Raw genomic sequence first — 13,107 nt, 5'->3', positions numbered from 1 at the left:
TTGCAACCATTCAAGTCCCCTATCAATCGAAATGCCTATCCAATCAAGGTGGTCTACTCCGACGCCTCGAATATCTCTACCTAGTTGGGTCTTTGGAAGTGAACAGCATGGCTCACGCAATGAAAAGATCGCTTTTGTGGATGCTGATGACCCAAAGAATACTTTGACGATTTCGGAGTTCGAGTTGTACTCAAAACGCCTCGCAGTAGGTCTCAGTCGTCTTGGAGTCACGCCGGGAGATCGAGTCTTGGTGTTCTCTGAGAATGGAATCTTTGTGCCATGCCTGTTCTTCGGCATCATCATGGCTGGCGCCATCTATACAGGCGCAACTTCATCAAGCACGGCTTTGGAACTCAGCTACCAGCTGAAAGATAGTGGCGCCAAAGTTCTCATTACCAGTACGAATCTTATCAAAATCGCCGTTGAATCAGCACGCATCAGCGGCCTCGAAAAGAGCCATATCTTTCATCAAGACGCGCGAATTCCCCGCAACAACAATTTTTCTCATGACGGAGTACGCTCGTGGACTGATCTTCTCAGCTCTACTAACGTGGCTGAAAGCTTCCAGTGGTTTGAACCGCCAAACCCCGAGACTGCTGTATGTTGCCTAAACTACAGCTCGGGGACAACTGGCAGACCTAAAGGCGTAGAGGTGACACATTTTGCCTACATTTCCAATGGTGAAGCGCACCTCATACTTCACCGACTTCAGCAAGAAGCTTGGCTGGAGTCTTATCGTGCTCGCGCCCTGTGCTTTCTCCCACTTAACCATGTTGCGGCACAGACAACATTCATTGCCAACTGTCCCAAGATGGGCATGGAGACCTATGTCATGAGGCAGTATAACTTTAATGACATGCTCCGACACATTGAGAAGTACGAGATCACTGAGCTGATGGTTGCTCCACCAATTATCTCATCGCTCGTGGCGAACTCGGCATTGGTGGGCAATAGCCTCAGGAGTGTGAAAAATGTGATTTGTGGGACAGCGCCACTTGCTTTGTCGCTGGAGCAAAGGGCAAATGCTCTCTTCAAAGATGACCGCGTCACTATTCGCCAGGGTTGGGGTATGACAGAGTTGACTTGTCTGGGAACCATGAACGATCCCCGTCTAGCTGGCTCTCCGGGCTCTGTTGGTGAGGCAGCACCAAACTCGGCTATCAAGCTGATGAACGGGGTAAATGAGATTGCGGAGGCCAATAAACAGGGTGAACTCTGGTTTACCAGCCCGACACTCATGGCAGGATACTGGAAGAATCCTGAAGCAACGAGAGAGACCATTGTTCAACAGAATGGCATACGATGGCTAAAGACAGGAGACATCGCATATCTAGACTCGTGGGGACCAGGAGCAAACATCTACCTCGTAGATCGTTGCAAAGAGATCCTCAAGGTAAAGGGTTTCCAGGTTGCACCCGCTGAGCTCGAAGCGATTCTTGCGACTCATCCAGGTATCATCGACAGCGGCGTTGTTGGTGTTGGAATCCAGGGGCACGAACTCCCAAGAGCATATGTCGTGAGACGTCCTGGTGCGAGTCTGAGTGCTCTCGATATCACGAGCTGGATGGAAAGAAGGGTCGCACGCTATAAGCGTCTTGACGGTGGCATAGTCTTTGTAGATGTTATCCCCCGAACTCAGGTCAGTGCAGTGCGGTCACATTAAAAGTACTATCAAGCTAATGAACTCTTGCTGTGTACAGTCCGGGAAAATTCTGCGACGAGTCCTCCGCGATCGCGCCAAGGAAGAGACAAATGAGTTCATATCACTAAAGGCAAAACTAGCATAATGACTATGTTTTACATGCGACAAGAGATAGGCAATAGACATGATATAGGCAATAAATTGATGGTATAAATTGATGGTATAAATTGAAAACTGTTGACCTTCGTCCCCCATGGGATTGACGACTCTGTTGGCGAGTTGCGAGTCCAGGCAGGATATCCTCACTGCCACTTCTAGCAAACTAAATAAGTCTCCAATTCACCAACTTAGATTTGATTTAAGTCTTCAATTTACAAGAAATCAGGGGTCGACACCAATCTGTTCAAACTTCTCCCTTTTCCACCGCCTTAGTATTATCCCGCACTCCTTCGACGCTGATCCAAGCATCCGACCGCCTTAAACTCTAAACTAGGCGGCCTGAGTAGCAATGTTATGTGTCTACCGATAAAATGGTAAAGCTTTGACATAATGGACAACTTGTTTCAACTATGCGGCATTTTGTTTCAACATGATTGATGATCGCTACGAGATTCCTAGGGATGAGATGGTTGTCCCCTTGGGTGGTCCCCAAACGTTCCTCTCTTTATCACGTACTGGAAAGACGGTGTAAGGGAAGCCCTGATCTATCAACTCATATGGAGGCCAAAAAGCTCGCGAATGAAGCAAATTTGCTTGTTCTCCTTGCCGACAAGATTCCCTGCAAGTACCTGGGCATTGTTCAACTCGGAAACAGGCGCGCCAGTAAAGCTTTGCTTCACTTGCTTATCTTCTCGTATTGGACACTGACAGAGTTCAGCCAAGATTATCAAATCACCGGAACGGAATGCGGCCTTTGCTTGGGCCTCCAGGGCGCACGGTCGTTAGCATACTACGTAGTATGAGATGCCCTACATACTCCGTATGGTGCAACAAAAGACGTCCGTGCTTTCGTCAGCCATACTCTATACGAGACTGTACTAGGCCTTGTAATTCCCTCATCGATAGAGAGACAGAAGCTTATTTGATCTTGAGAATAGCCCTGGGAAGCTATTTGTGCTCCCGAGCCGAAGTTCCGTAGTGATGGTTGACAGTATTCACAGAAGTTCAGCCCAATGCCGATACACCCCCTCAATACGGGCAATGTCGCCAGAAATGACTAGCTCCTGGGTTCTCAATGAGTCACTGCCGTATCCCGAATGCTACGTCGTCCAGGGGGCTCCAGGCTAGACAAAGACCGCAGCGTCCTTGGCTCCTATCTAAGTATCAATGAGGGAATTTTCGTATTGATATATGCATGCGCCTCGATCCGATACTTGCGTGGCCCGATTGCAACCACACTCCGTCGATCAGAAGAACGACTGTCTCACGTTCGAGGTTTGCCGGGTTAGACCTGTGGTTGAGAACTGACAATCATCATGCAGAACTCAGTATCAGAGGGAAGCTAAGATTAGCTCGTTAGGATCCCTACCAAACTAAACATCCGAGTACAACAACGCATAACGAAAGGCTGTTTATGCGATATTTTACGGCCGTTCAGTTTGGGCCACTAGAATGGAGAGCATGAAAACCACTCGGATAGTCACGAGCCACTTGCTTGTGTTTGAAGCTTGTTTCTCGGAAGAAGGCCGTATATTACACACCCCAGCCGGCAAGAAACCTTAACTTGGTATACCTATCGTGGTTACACATCTATCGCAATCAAGTTCTTTCTCACTTTTGCCAAAGGAAGGAATTATCTACTCACAATTTCTGAAACTGTAGCCCCTTGGCCTCCGCCGGCAGCATGTCAGTCGTACAGCCACCAAAGAATGATCAATATCCTCGCCTCAACGGACTTATCGCCGAGGCAAAGCAGAAATCACGGTTCTACAGCGATCTCTACAAAGATATGGCGACTACTGGCCAACTGACCCCCAAAGAGGTTCCTTTGATCGATCATTCCAAGTACTGGGCGGCCTATCATGATTCTGAACGTTCGGTTATGACCTCTTGCCAGATAGATGGCGTTCTAATGAAAACTGGCGGTAAGCTGGAGAATACCCACAAACTCTTCATATGGCAGTGCCACTAACCGGCATTAATTCGCAGGCACAACTGGTACTCCCAAGTTTACCAGCTACTCTCAGATAGAGCTGCTTCGGACTGCGTCCCTCCTAGCAGACGGACTTCTCCATGCGGGTCTGCGGGCAGGCGACAGAGTCGCCAATCTATTTTACGCTGGAGACCTCTACGGCTCTTTTCTCTTGCATATTCTAAGCGTCATTTCTCTGCCAATTCCTGCCATCCAGATACCAATTGGCGGTTTGATGGCGCCGGATGTGACTGCCCAGCTTCTGCGAACATGCCGCGCAACGGCCGTGCTTTCAACCATAACATCATTGGTCCGTCTGGCGTCTTATTGCCGCCCTAAGCACCAAAGGTTTCTATCTGTGACGGCTGTCATGTTTGGTGGCGAGCCAATGTTTGAAGATCAAGTGGCCGCGGTGGCCTACCTCTTCCCCAACGCGACTATACGCAGCTGCATATATGGCTCCATTGATGCGGGGGTCGTAGCCGTTTCTGCTGGAAGCTCAGACCCAGCAGAGCATATTGTGCTCTCGGCAGCGGCCATTGTTGAGATCCTTGTTGACCGGGATGGAGAGCTTATCCCAACTGAAGAAGAAAATATTCCCGGAACACTTGTTGTAACAAACTTGATCCGAGACCTGACACCCGTCATCCGTTATCCAACAGGGGATCGCGCAGAGTGGGTTGATAAACCGGCTGGAATCTTCCGCCTTTTGGGACGTAGTAACGATGCTGTTCGACTAGGTCCTGTTTCTCTAGATATTTCACATCTGCGTCAGCTTGCTAGAGCTGTTTTGAAGACTGTGGCTATAGAAGCTTTCCAGGTGGTCGTCACCCGTCAAGACTGCAAGGATGCCATGGAAATAATGATCAACACATCAGAGCCCCCTCCTGCAGCATCGGGAGAGGCTATTATTGAGATGTTGAATCAGCAGAGGCCTATGTTGAAGAAGCATATTGAGATGGGTCTGGTCGCTCCAGCCAAGGTTTGTTTCAAATCCATCTGCGAAATGAAAGCAAACCCGCGCAGCGGGAAACTACCAGAGATTCTTGATTTGAGACTCTCTAATGTGTAAACAGTCTATAGACTATAGAACTTGTAGCATATGTAGCTTATCAAGCATACTATTTCAACTCGGACGCTGTACAGTGACCCTGGTCCTGAATGAGGGCATCTGGAGCTGGCGACGTATAGAACCGCCTTTTCACAGTCGTACCCTAATGTTTTACGTATTAGTAGAGTCCTATACGTGCCGGGTCTAAGGATGGCGCCATTCATGATTGTCCGATATACTCTTATCCTCCGCAGGCCTGCAGCCTTCTGGTTGATGGCCCGACGCTGGATCGTAGGGCGGTTTGCGTAAGCGAAAGCGGGGTCACAAGGCACTCCGGCATTCAGCTGCGAAGTTATCTTAGGTGCCGACATTCCTCGGATGGTCTAACGGATGTTAATGCCTCACGCTGAGGCTCTAAGCGCATATACAATGGCTATACGAGGGACGGCATATAACAAGGCTAACAATCATACGATACGGATGCCGCCATTACCTATCAGTAACTGCATAAGAAAATGTCTAAGAGCTAATATGTATATGACATGTTGCCTAACTAGGGTAGTATGATGAGAACGAGGGTACCCCTACTCCGTAAATTTGATCGACAGTCCTCCACAGGCGGTCCAGGCTAGCCAGGGCACTACGTAGAACAAGGAACTCTGGTACCAAACTTTAAACTTCCACCATGTATTTGGTAGGTCAACTACGGCTGTCGATCAGTTAAGGGTCGTGCATGATCAGGCGCCGACGCGCCCTGACTTGCCTGCTCATCCCCCACACGGAGACTCCAAAGGTAACTGGGGCGAGGAAATCTTCTGTTATGCAACTAAAGGTCGTCCCGGTGGAGAGGATAACAAGGCTCGAAGTGAAAGTTGCATGAAGATACGAGATTGGCAAGATATGAGCCGACGTCACTAGGTTAACGCCACGTCAATGCTTTATGTTCACCACGGGCCCGGGCATCTCTATGCTGAGACATTTATTCACGGCGAATCAAGTTTCGTGCACTATCGATCGTGCGGGATAATCAGTTAGTTGCATGATTGCCATCCCTACTTGAGTCGAGATAGTCTGGGGATGAAGCTTTTCGGGTGCCGAGCGCCATGTCCTCAGTCCTTTTGTGAAGCGAGGCTTTTTCGTGAACTATCTCATAATACTACGATTGAATGATGCTGTCACTTGTGACTAACCCCATCGAGCTTGTCTTAGATGCTACCAGCATACTGGAGTCGGAACGGTATATAACACACACAAATATCATAGCATCCCTCGTATGACTATAGTTTCATAAAAGGGGTTACAAAATGGATTCCCCTCTTGTTGAGTCGATTCGCTCAAACTTCTCCAAGATTCATCTTCAACTTATTGCCTTAGCCATCACCATCCTCACGTACATTCTGGCTTCGACACTTCTTGGTATCTTTCGTGCTGTTCGTTCTCCTCTTCAAAAGATTCCGGGACCATGGTACGCGCCATTGACTACTTTGCATCTACGATATCTGTTTTCTACAGGTGAAATTTGGAAGCTTGTACAACGCAGTCACACAAAATATGGCCCGATATGTCGTCTTGGTCCAAGGCATATCTGGGTTTCCGACAAAGAGTCTCTGAAGCAGATCTTGTCAACCATTGACCTACCCAAGGTTGCCATGTATGCCGAGATTTCTCGAGACCGAACGAGCCCCGGCCTCTTTGGTGAAATGTAAGCATAAAAATCCGGACTGGACAATATTAGGGCCCAAAGACGAATTATTCTAATAACTCTACAGTCGATTCCATCCCCATAAGCGCCTCAAGAGGTTCCTTTCTCCAGCGTTCACAGTGGGCTATGTGGATAATTTGGAGGCAGTCTTCAAGGGCGTAATGCGTGAACTTCTTCAAAGCTACGTGACGCTTCTGAATGGAAGTGCTTCGACTATAGAAGGTGTCCAGACTGATCTCATGGATGACCTTCACAAGGTGGCGCTTGACATGTACGTTTGAAGCGCAACAATGAATTTCGGCATTGGTATGTGTTACTACTAACACGTGCTATAGTATGGGAGAAAGCTCATTCAGCAAGGGCTTTGGGCAGGTAAAGCCCAATGAAGCATCTGGCGATCCGCAGATGGACGAGACATGGAAGTCCATTCCGGCAGCCATCTTTGATGGTCTGGCAGACAGATACAAGGTACTATTCTGAGCATCGCTCGTGAAAGCATTGGCTGATATTTCTCAGTACGTCTATGTCAAGAGATTTCTACGACGAATTGGATGCAATGTCGAGTTTGACTGGCCCAAGCAAATGATTATGGTAAAAATGATCTTCTGCTCCTACTTTCGTTGTCGCTAACGTTCAAAGGCTATCGACTCAATTGTTCGTCAGCGCTCAGTAGAGAAGCAACACTCGCCAGATCTCCTTCAGCATCTCATCGAAAATGGTAAAAGGCCAGATACCGATGCAACGATGACGTCGAGGGATATTCTAGACCAGATGTCCGAACTCCTCCTCGCTGGCTCAGAAACAACTTCCGGTACTATTGCCTGTTTGTTCCTAGAGCTTGCACGCAATCCTCGAGCCTGTGCCAAGCTTCTTGCATCTCTCCCTGTTATCAATTATGACAATCTCGACGATATCATTGTTAGTAAGACTGTGCGTGATTCCAAGGACTACCAATACCTGGAGGCTTGCATCAAAGAAAACCTTCGCCTGCATCCCATTGCATCCGAGATGGGTCGCCGCACTGGCGACCAGTGGGTCAACCTGATGGGATATGACTTGCCTCCGCACACAGTGGTCTCCGCCTCATATCGAGATCTTCATCGCAACGAAGATTACTGGCCAGATGCATTGACCTTCATCCCTGAGAGGTGGCTCTCTGACGACGAGAGAGGCGATTACCCTGCCGCTGAGTATGTTGCAACGCCTCATCTAGATGGACCTCCTGCTGATCATGTCTGATAGTACAGCCGCGTATTTTCCCTTCTCTGCCGGAAGACACTCTTGTATCGGAATCAAGTGAGTCTTCTTACCTTGAAGGTTACGAAAATAATTGGCTATCCTACTAACTCTTGCCTTCTTCGCAGTTTTGCCTGGGCAGAGATGAGAATGATTACTGCCAATCTTCTTACCAGATACGAAATTACAGAAGTGCCAGGGCAGATTGTTGACTTCCGTCAGTTTATTACCATGCAGTTCCATACTGGCCACTGGAACGTGATTCTGCAGAAGCGGAAGTGATCTGAAGCATCTATTGAGGCGTTGAGGTTACGAAAATAAGGAATAGACAGTCGCTTTTATGGTCAGGGCAATGAAATAGTGATTTAGTGCATCGATACGCCGTCTATCATATTAGAAGGTCATCGTCTGGGCATTTAGTTTGAACTTTTGAGACGATAAGCCTTGCTTGTATACTCGAACTAGAGTCTAAAGAAAAGAGCTCATATTCTTCCACGTAAACCCCTTCTCCAGCTCATAACGACTACCGTGTCTCAATCCTCCTGAAGCTCTTTACAGGTCCACTAACCTGAAAGCTTGCCACTCAGCTTCCAGTAAACAGCGTAGTTGAAGCCCTGAGCGTCATAGAATGGACCCAATTCAACAGTCTTGCCACCAGACGTAGCTTCAAATGTCAGACCAGCGTTACTCTTCCGCTTAATACTCGCCAGGTCAATCGTAGGGTTGCCGTTTAGGGTAGATTGGCCATAATTACCGGCGAGAATGACAGGACCAAAGGCAATCGCCCCCAAGGTCTGATCATCGTTCGCGGCAACGGTGTGCAAGCTCATAGGGAGTTGGACGGTAACAGTATCCCCAGACTTCCACTGTCTCTTGATTGTAGCGTACTTGCCAGATTCTATGGCCACATTTGAAGCCTGGCCGTTGATTTTGATGGAGGCCTTAGAGGCCCAAGATGGGATGCGGACTGCGAGAGTCCATTCACTGGTGTCACCGGTGATCTTGAATGTCGATGTATCACTTTCAGGGAAGTCAGTCTTCTGAGTTATAGACACCTTCTTCTGAGACCAGTTGAGCTTCGAAGGAGTGAAGAGGTTGACATAAAGAGTGTCAGAAGTGTGAAAGTAGATCGAGTCCATGAGTTTGGTGTTGGTCTCGACTCCGGTACCTTGGCAGCACCAGAAGGAGTTGTAGTCAGTACTCCAGGTACCGCCACCCCAAGCAGGACCAACTCCGCGACGACCGCCTGCCTTGAGAGGCGTGAAGTACGTAACATGTCCGTGATCGCTGCTAGGATCTTGCTGACCAAGTAGGTGATTCAAAAGAGCCTTCTCATAAAAGTCAAAGTAAGAGGCGTCAGTTGGGTTCAGTGCCCAAAGCTCGCGAGTGAGCTTCAGCATGTTGTAGCTGTTGCAAGCTTCGCAAGTATCATCAGTGAGGTACCCAGCAATAGCATCGGGAGCTCTGAAATGCTCGGCCTGACTGTTTCCCCCAATGGCGTAGGTGTGCTTGTTGACTACTATGTTCCATGCGTTGCGGCCAATGTCGAGGTACTTCTTATCACCGCCGACTTTGTACTCGCGCAAAGCACCTATCCACTTGGGAAGTTGGGTATTAGCGTGCAGGCCGGAGAGTTTGTCGGTGTTCTGCTGCAGAGGGTCGAAGATGACAGCATGGTCAAAGCGCTGGGCGACCTTGAGCCACTTCGTATCTTTGGTGTAAAAAGCGATATCAGCGAGGACTTCGTTCATTCCACCAAATTCAGTCTGCAGCATGCTCTGCATCTGGTTGTAGCTCAACTTTGAGGTGCGAGTGTCAACCCAACTGGCAAGTGACAGCATGGTGTCTTTGGCAGTCTGATCACCCATACGGCGATAAACATCTAGCAGCCCCGCAAGAGTCTTATGGATAGCGTAGTAAGGGACATTTCCATTGTTGAGCGTCCGGTCTTCGACTTTAGAGATGTCTGTTTCGGGGAAACCGGATAGATAGCCCTTATTGAAGCCAGCCTTTGCGTTGTTGGCTTGGCATTTTGCGAGCTCCTGTACAAAGTACGTAGCTCTATCGCCACATTCTTTGACTCCTGCTGAAGCATAGCATTGTGTCCAGGCTGAAAGAAAATGGCCTTGGACATGGCTGCGAAAGGGAAAGTCGGGTGCGTCCCAGCCGCCGTTTGTCTGCGCGCCCTTTGTATCGACGCCGTGATTCTTGCGGAACACGTAGAGAAGACGATCAGGGTCAACCGAGAGAAGGTAGTTCAATGTCCGGTTCTGATTGTCCATCCATCGACTATCTGTGAGGGAGACCTGGGTCAAATCGAAGGCGTCAGCCACGTCGTTGACAGCTTGACCGCTGACAGGAACAATCAGGGACGCAAGGCCCAAAAAGAGGGCTGAGACTTTGACAACGACCATGATGGAACTGGTTTTCGTTGATCGGTCGGCTTGATGAAGCGGATGTTACGCCGGATCAGCAGCTGTTTATATATCCATGACATCGATACCCATAAGTCCCGGAATCAGAAAACTCCTTGCCCCATATCGTCAGTTGAATTCGGCCTTAGCTCAGATCGTTATTGGAGCGCCAAGTTTAATGTTACATCTGCAGATCCGGGGGACCTTCCATACGGCATTCAGCCGATGCTTTGACTGATGATATGCCACAAGATTCCGATTCCACAAATAGGAAACACGAAGCACCTGCTTGTGATTAATTGGATTGGATACGCGCACCAATGCTGCGTCATGGCAGTGATCTACATCAAGCGACCCGTAATGTAAAGTCTGGGGAACATACGATGCCATGTCTCAGACACAGTGGCGCGCCAATGCTTCATGATCCGGTTCGCAAGCTGGATACTTGTTGGTGATGGTGCAGAGCTTAGACATTATGCTTAGTTTAGACTGCCGCGCCAATGTAGGTCGAATGCGAGATGAAGCTTGTCCTATGTCAGGAACTGCACATGCGGAGAAGGGAGATCCGATCTATATGGGGAAGGTCAGTAAAAAATGCCATGATGCTCGTGAGGGGTTTGGGGTCGCATCCCGGTGGGAGCAGTCCTCGTTTCCGGTGGGAAGCGACTCAAATCCCGGTGGATATGCCAGGTGACGTAGGTCTAGTTGCTTTCTGAGAAACAAGGACATCAAAGTGTTATTGGAGAACCAATTAAGGATTTCCCTCTTCTTTCATAACTATTTGCCCAGCAGATCCAGCCGGCGGAATGAATACCTGTTGCGGGACTACTTGGCCTGCATCTTTACCATCCAGCCCTCATCCTTACTACCCATGTCATTGGATGCGGAGTCTTCCACCACAGCCTCCACCACACTCGAGTCCCCGAATTTCGTATTGATCTCTTCGAGTTCCAAACCCTTCGTTTCCACAAAGGTGAAATAAGCAATGATAAGAAATATAAAGTCCCATGAAGCATTGATGAAGTAGAACTTCCATCCCAGATCAGCCATTGCATAAGCCATGGCAAAGGAAGCAAGGAGGCTAGGTAATAATGTTAGTGAGTAGTAAGATATGGGACACGGATCTGTTATACCCAGCACTAGAGTCAAGCATGCGGAAGATGGCGATGCCGGTAGCACGAAGTTTGAATGGCGAGACCTCGGTTGGATACAGGCTTGTCATTGGAGTGACCGAAAATGCGTAAAATCCTTGGAAGAGAAAAATGACAGCAATAGTCCCGTATATGGCGGAATTGTTGGTGCTTTCGCCGAAACCTTTGGAAATTTCGTTAGCAAGCATCAGGCTAAACAAATACTGGAACCTACGCTTGATGAGACCACCGATGAGCAAGAGGGTAACAACCATGCCCCCAACACCGATGAAAGTCTGCAATCTGCGCCCAAGAATGTCAAGCATGAAACTGCCGAGTACAGCGACCGCGAATGACCAGCAGTTGATGATGACCTGGATCTGTGTTTGAGTTGTCGTGTTGGTTATGCCCGCCTGATTGAGGATCTTGGTGAGGTAGAAGCTGCAATTGTCAGATTGATGGATCAAGCACTGTTCAAATGGCATGACTTACGATATGATGAAGTTACCAAACAAGTTGATCATGGGTCCAAAGCTGCATAGAATCGCCAGTCTGCGCCTGTTGGGCCCACTGGAAATCATTTCCCTCCAAGGGTTGCGAGGATATTCTTGAGCTTCGCGCCGGATTGTGCTTCTGATTTCTTCCAGCTGCTCACTTCCCTTATGAAGGTCAGTCTTGTCCTTTCCTTGCATGATGACGAGAACTTCGAGCGCTTCCTCGTTCCGATCCTTGGAGATCAACCATCGTGGAGATTCCGGCACGAATGGAACGATCATAACAGCCAATAAGCTGGGAACAAACTGGAGAAGTGAAGGCAGTCGCCAAGCCCATGTACTCTGTATGTTTTGACTTCCGTAGTTGATGATTGCCGAGGCCAGACTACCGACGTAAAAGCAGGAGAAGAACAACCCAAGAACACGGGCTCGTCGACGCGGAGGGAGCAACTCGCCGAGAAGGGTTGGTGCAGCGCCATTACTGATAGCGGATCCAACACCAACAAGAACACGGGCGACCACAAACATGGGTATGTTTTGAGCAGCAGCCTGCAATATGATGCCGATTGTGGTTACGATGGATGCGATGTAGATTGCACGTCGGCGGCCGAAGTGGTCGGGAATAGGGCCCATGAGAAAGGCACCGAAGATGCTGCCCATCCAATTGGCAGCATTATTGAGACCTTCAGTGGCCGTTGTCAAGTGGAAGTATTCGGAGTAGGACGGCAAGATCAACAGGCCATTCATAACAGACGAGTCGTAACCCAGTGTCTATTTATTATTAGCGGACTCTGCCTGGGAATGGATCCGTACCTACAGCCGAGTTCACGATGGTCACCGCCAGAAGGAGAGGCATGAGGATCTTGTGATCTGCAGGCACAAGCCTCGAGACATGCTTACGTTCAAATGCCATGATTGAGATGGTCGCCGTTGAATGATGAACCGAACCAGAAGTTTGGCTCTTTTTCGTAGCCGGTTACAGGGTGCATCTTATATCTTGGACGAAAAACGTCTATGATCATTGGCTTATCAAGTCTGGGGAAGACAGAACCCAGGGAATTGGTCTTATCATTCCGGCAGCTCCCCGCATCGGATCTAGATCCAGGGGAGATAACGATTTGATTGAGTTCTGACCAATAGCTTCACGATCTGAACCGAAGTCGGTCGAGCTCGGCCGAGCTCACCCACTAGTGAGTTGTCTGTCAATCAAGCAAGTCAAAGTCAGAGACATGATATAGAGCTAAGAGATAAAAGGATAGGATATCACCGAACCGTAAATTTTAACCTCTTTCAATCAGAAACTTATC

At 48.7% G+C, this 13,107-nt stretch overlaps 5 protein-coding genes across 5 annotated transcripts; 3 read left to right on the top strand and 2 right to left on the bottom strand.

Annotated features, from left to right (window-relative positions):
• Positions 1–31: 31 nt before the first annotated feature.
• On the top strand, positions 32–1,787 carry FPRO_15272 (uncharacterized protein; the record flags this gene model as incomplete). The annotated part of the gene is made up of 2 exons (XM_031220426.1): positions 32–1,639; positions 1,701–1,787. The coding sequence occupies 2 exons, from the start codon at positions 32–34 to the stop codon at positions 1,785–1,787; spliced, it is 1,695 nt and encodes a 564-aa protein (XP_031086086.1).
• A 1,698-nt stretch (positions 1,788–3,485) lies between these two features.
• On the top strand, positions 3,486–4,845 carry FPRO_15273 (uncharacterized protein; the record flags this gene model as incomplete). Its single annotated transcript, XM_031220424.1, has 2 exons — positions 3,486–3,726; positions 3,791–4,845. The coding sequence occupies 2 exons, from the start codon at positions 3,486–3,488 to the stop codon at positions 4,843–4,845; spliced, it is 1,296 nt and encodes a 431-aa protein (XP_031086085.1).
• A 1,283-nt stretch (positions 4,846–6,128) lies between these two features.
• FPRO_15274 (uncharacterized protein) lies at positions 6,129–8,044 on the top strand (the record flags this gene model as incomplete). Its single annotated transcript, XM_031220423.1, has 7 exons — positions 6,129–6,526; positions 6,594–6,797; positions 6,862–6,994; positions 7,043–7,117; positions 7,166–7,716; positions 7,769–7,822; positions 7,891–8,044. 7 exons carry the CDS (start codon positions 6,129–6,131, stop codon positions 8,042–8,044), a joined length of 1,569 nt encoding a protein of 522 aa, XP_031086084.1.
• A 281-nt stretch (positions 8,045–8,325) lies between these two features.
• FPRO_15275 (uncharacterized protein) lies at positions 8,326–10,176 on the bottom strand (the record flags this gene model as incomplete). Its single annotated transcript, XM_031220422.1, has 1 exon — positions 8,326–10,176. The coding sequence occupies one exon, from the start codon at positions 10,174–10,176 to the stop codon at positions 8,326–8,328; it is 1,851 nt and encodes a 616-aa protein (XP_031086083.1).
• Positions 10,177–11,001: 825 nt separating this feature from the next.
• Positions 11,002–12,713, bottom strand: FPRO_15276 (uncharacterized protein; the record flags this gene model as incomplete). Its single annotated transcript, XM_031220421.1, has 5 exons — positions 11,002–11,257; positions 11,310–11,490; positions 11,542–11,747; positions 11,799–12,571; positions 12,618–12,713. 5 exons carry the CDS (start codon positions 12,711–12,713, stop codon positions 11,002–11,004), a joined length of 1,512 nt encoding a protein of 503 aa, XP_031086082.1.
• Positions 12,714–13,107: the final 394 nt, after the last annotated feature.

This window comes from Fusarium proliferatum (genome assembly GCF_900067095.1).
Source record: "Fusarium proliferatum ET1 genome assembly, contig: FPRO_scaffold009, whole genome shotgun sequence".
Taxonomy (NCBI): Eukaryota; Fungi; Ascomycota; class Sordariomycetes; order Hypocreales; family Nectriaceae; genus Fusarium; species Fusarium proliferatum.
Note: the sequence above shows the minus strand (reverse complement) of the source record. Positions and strands in the feature narration are given on the sequence as shown.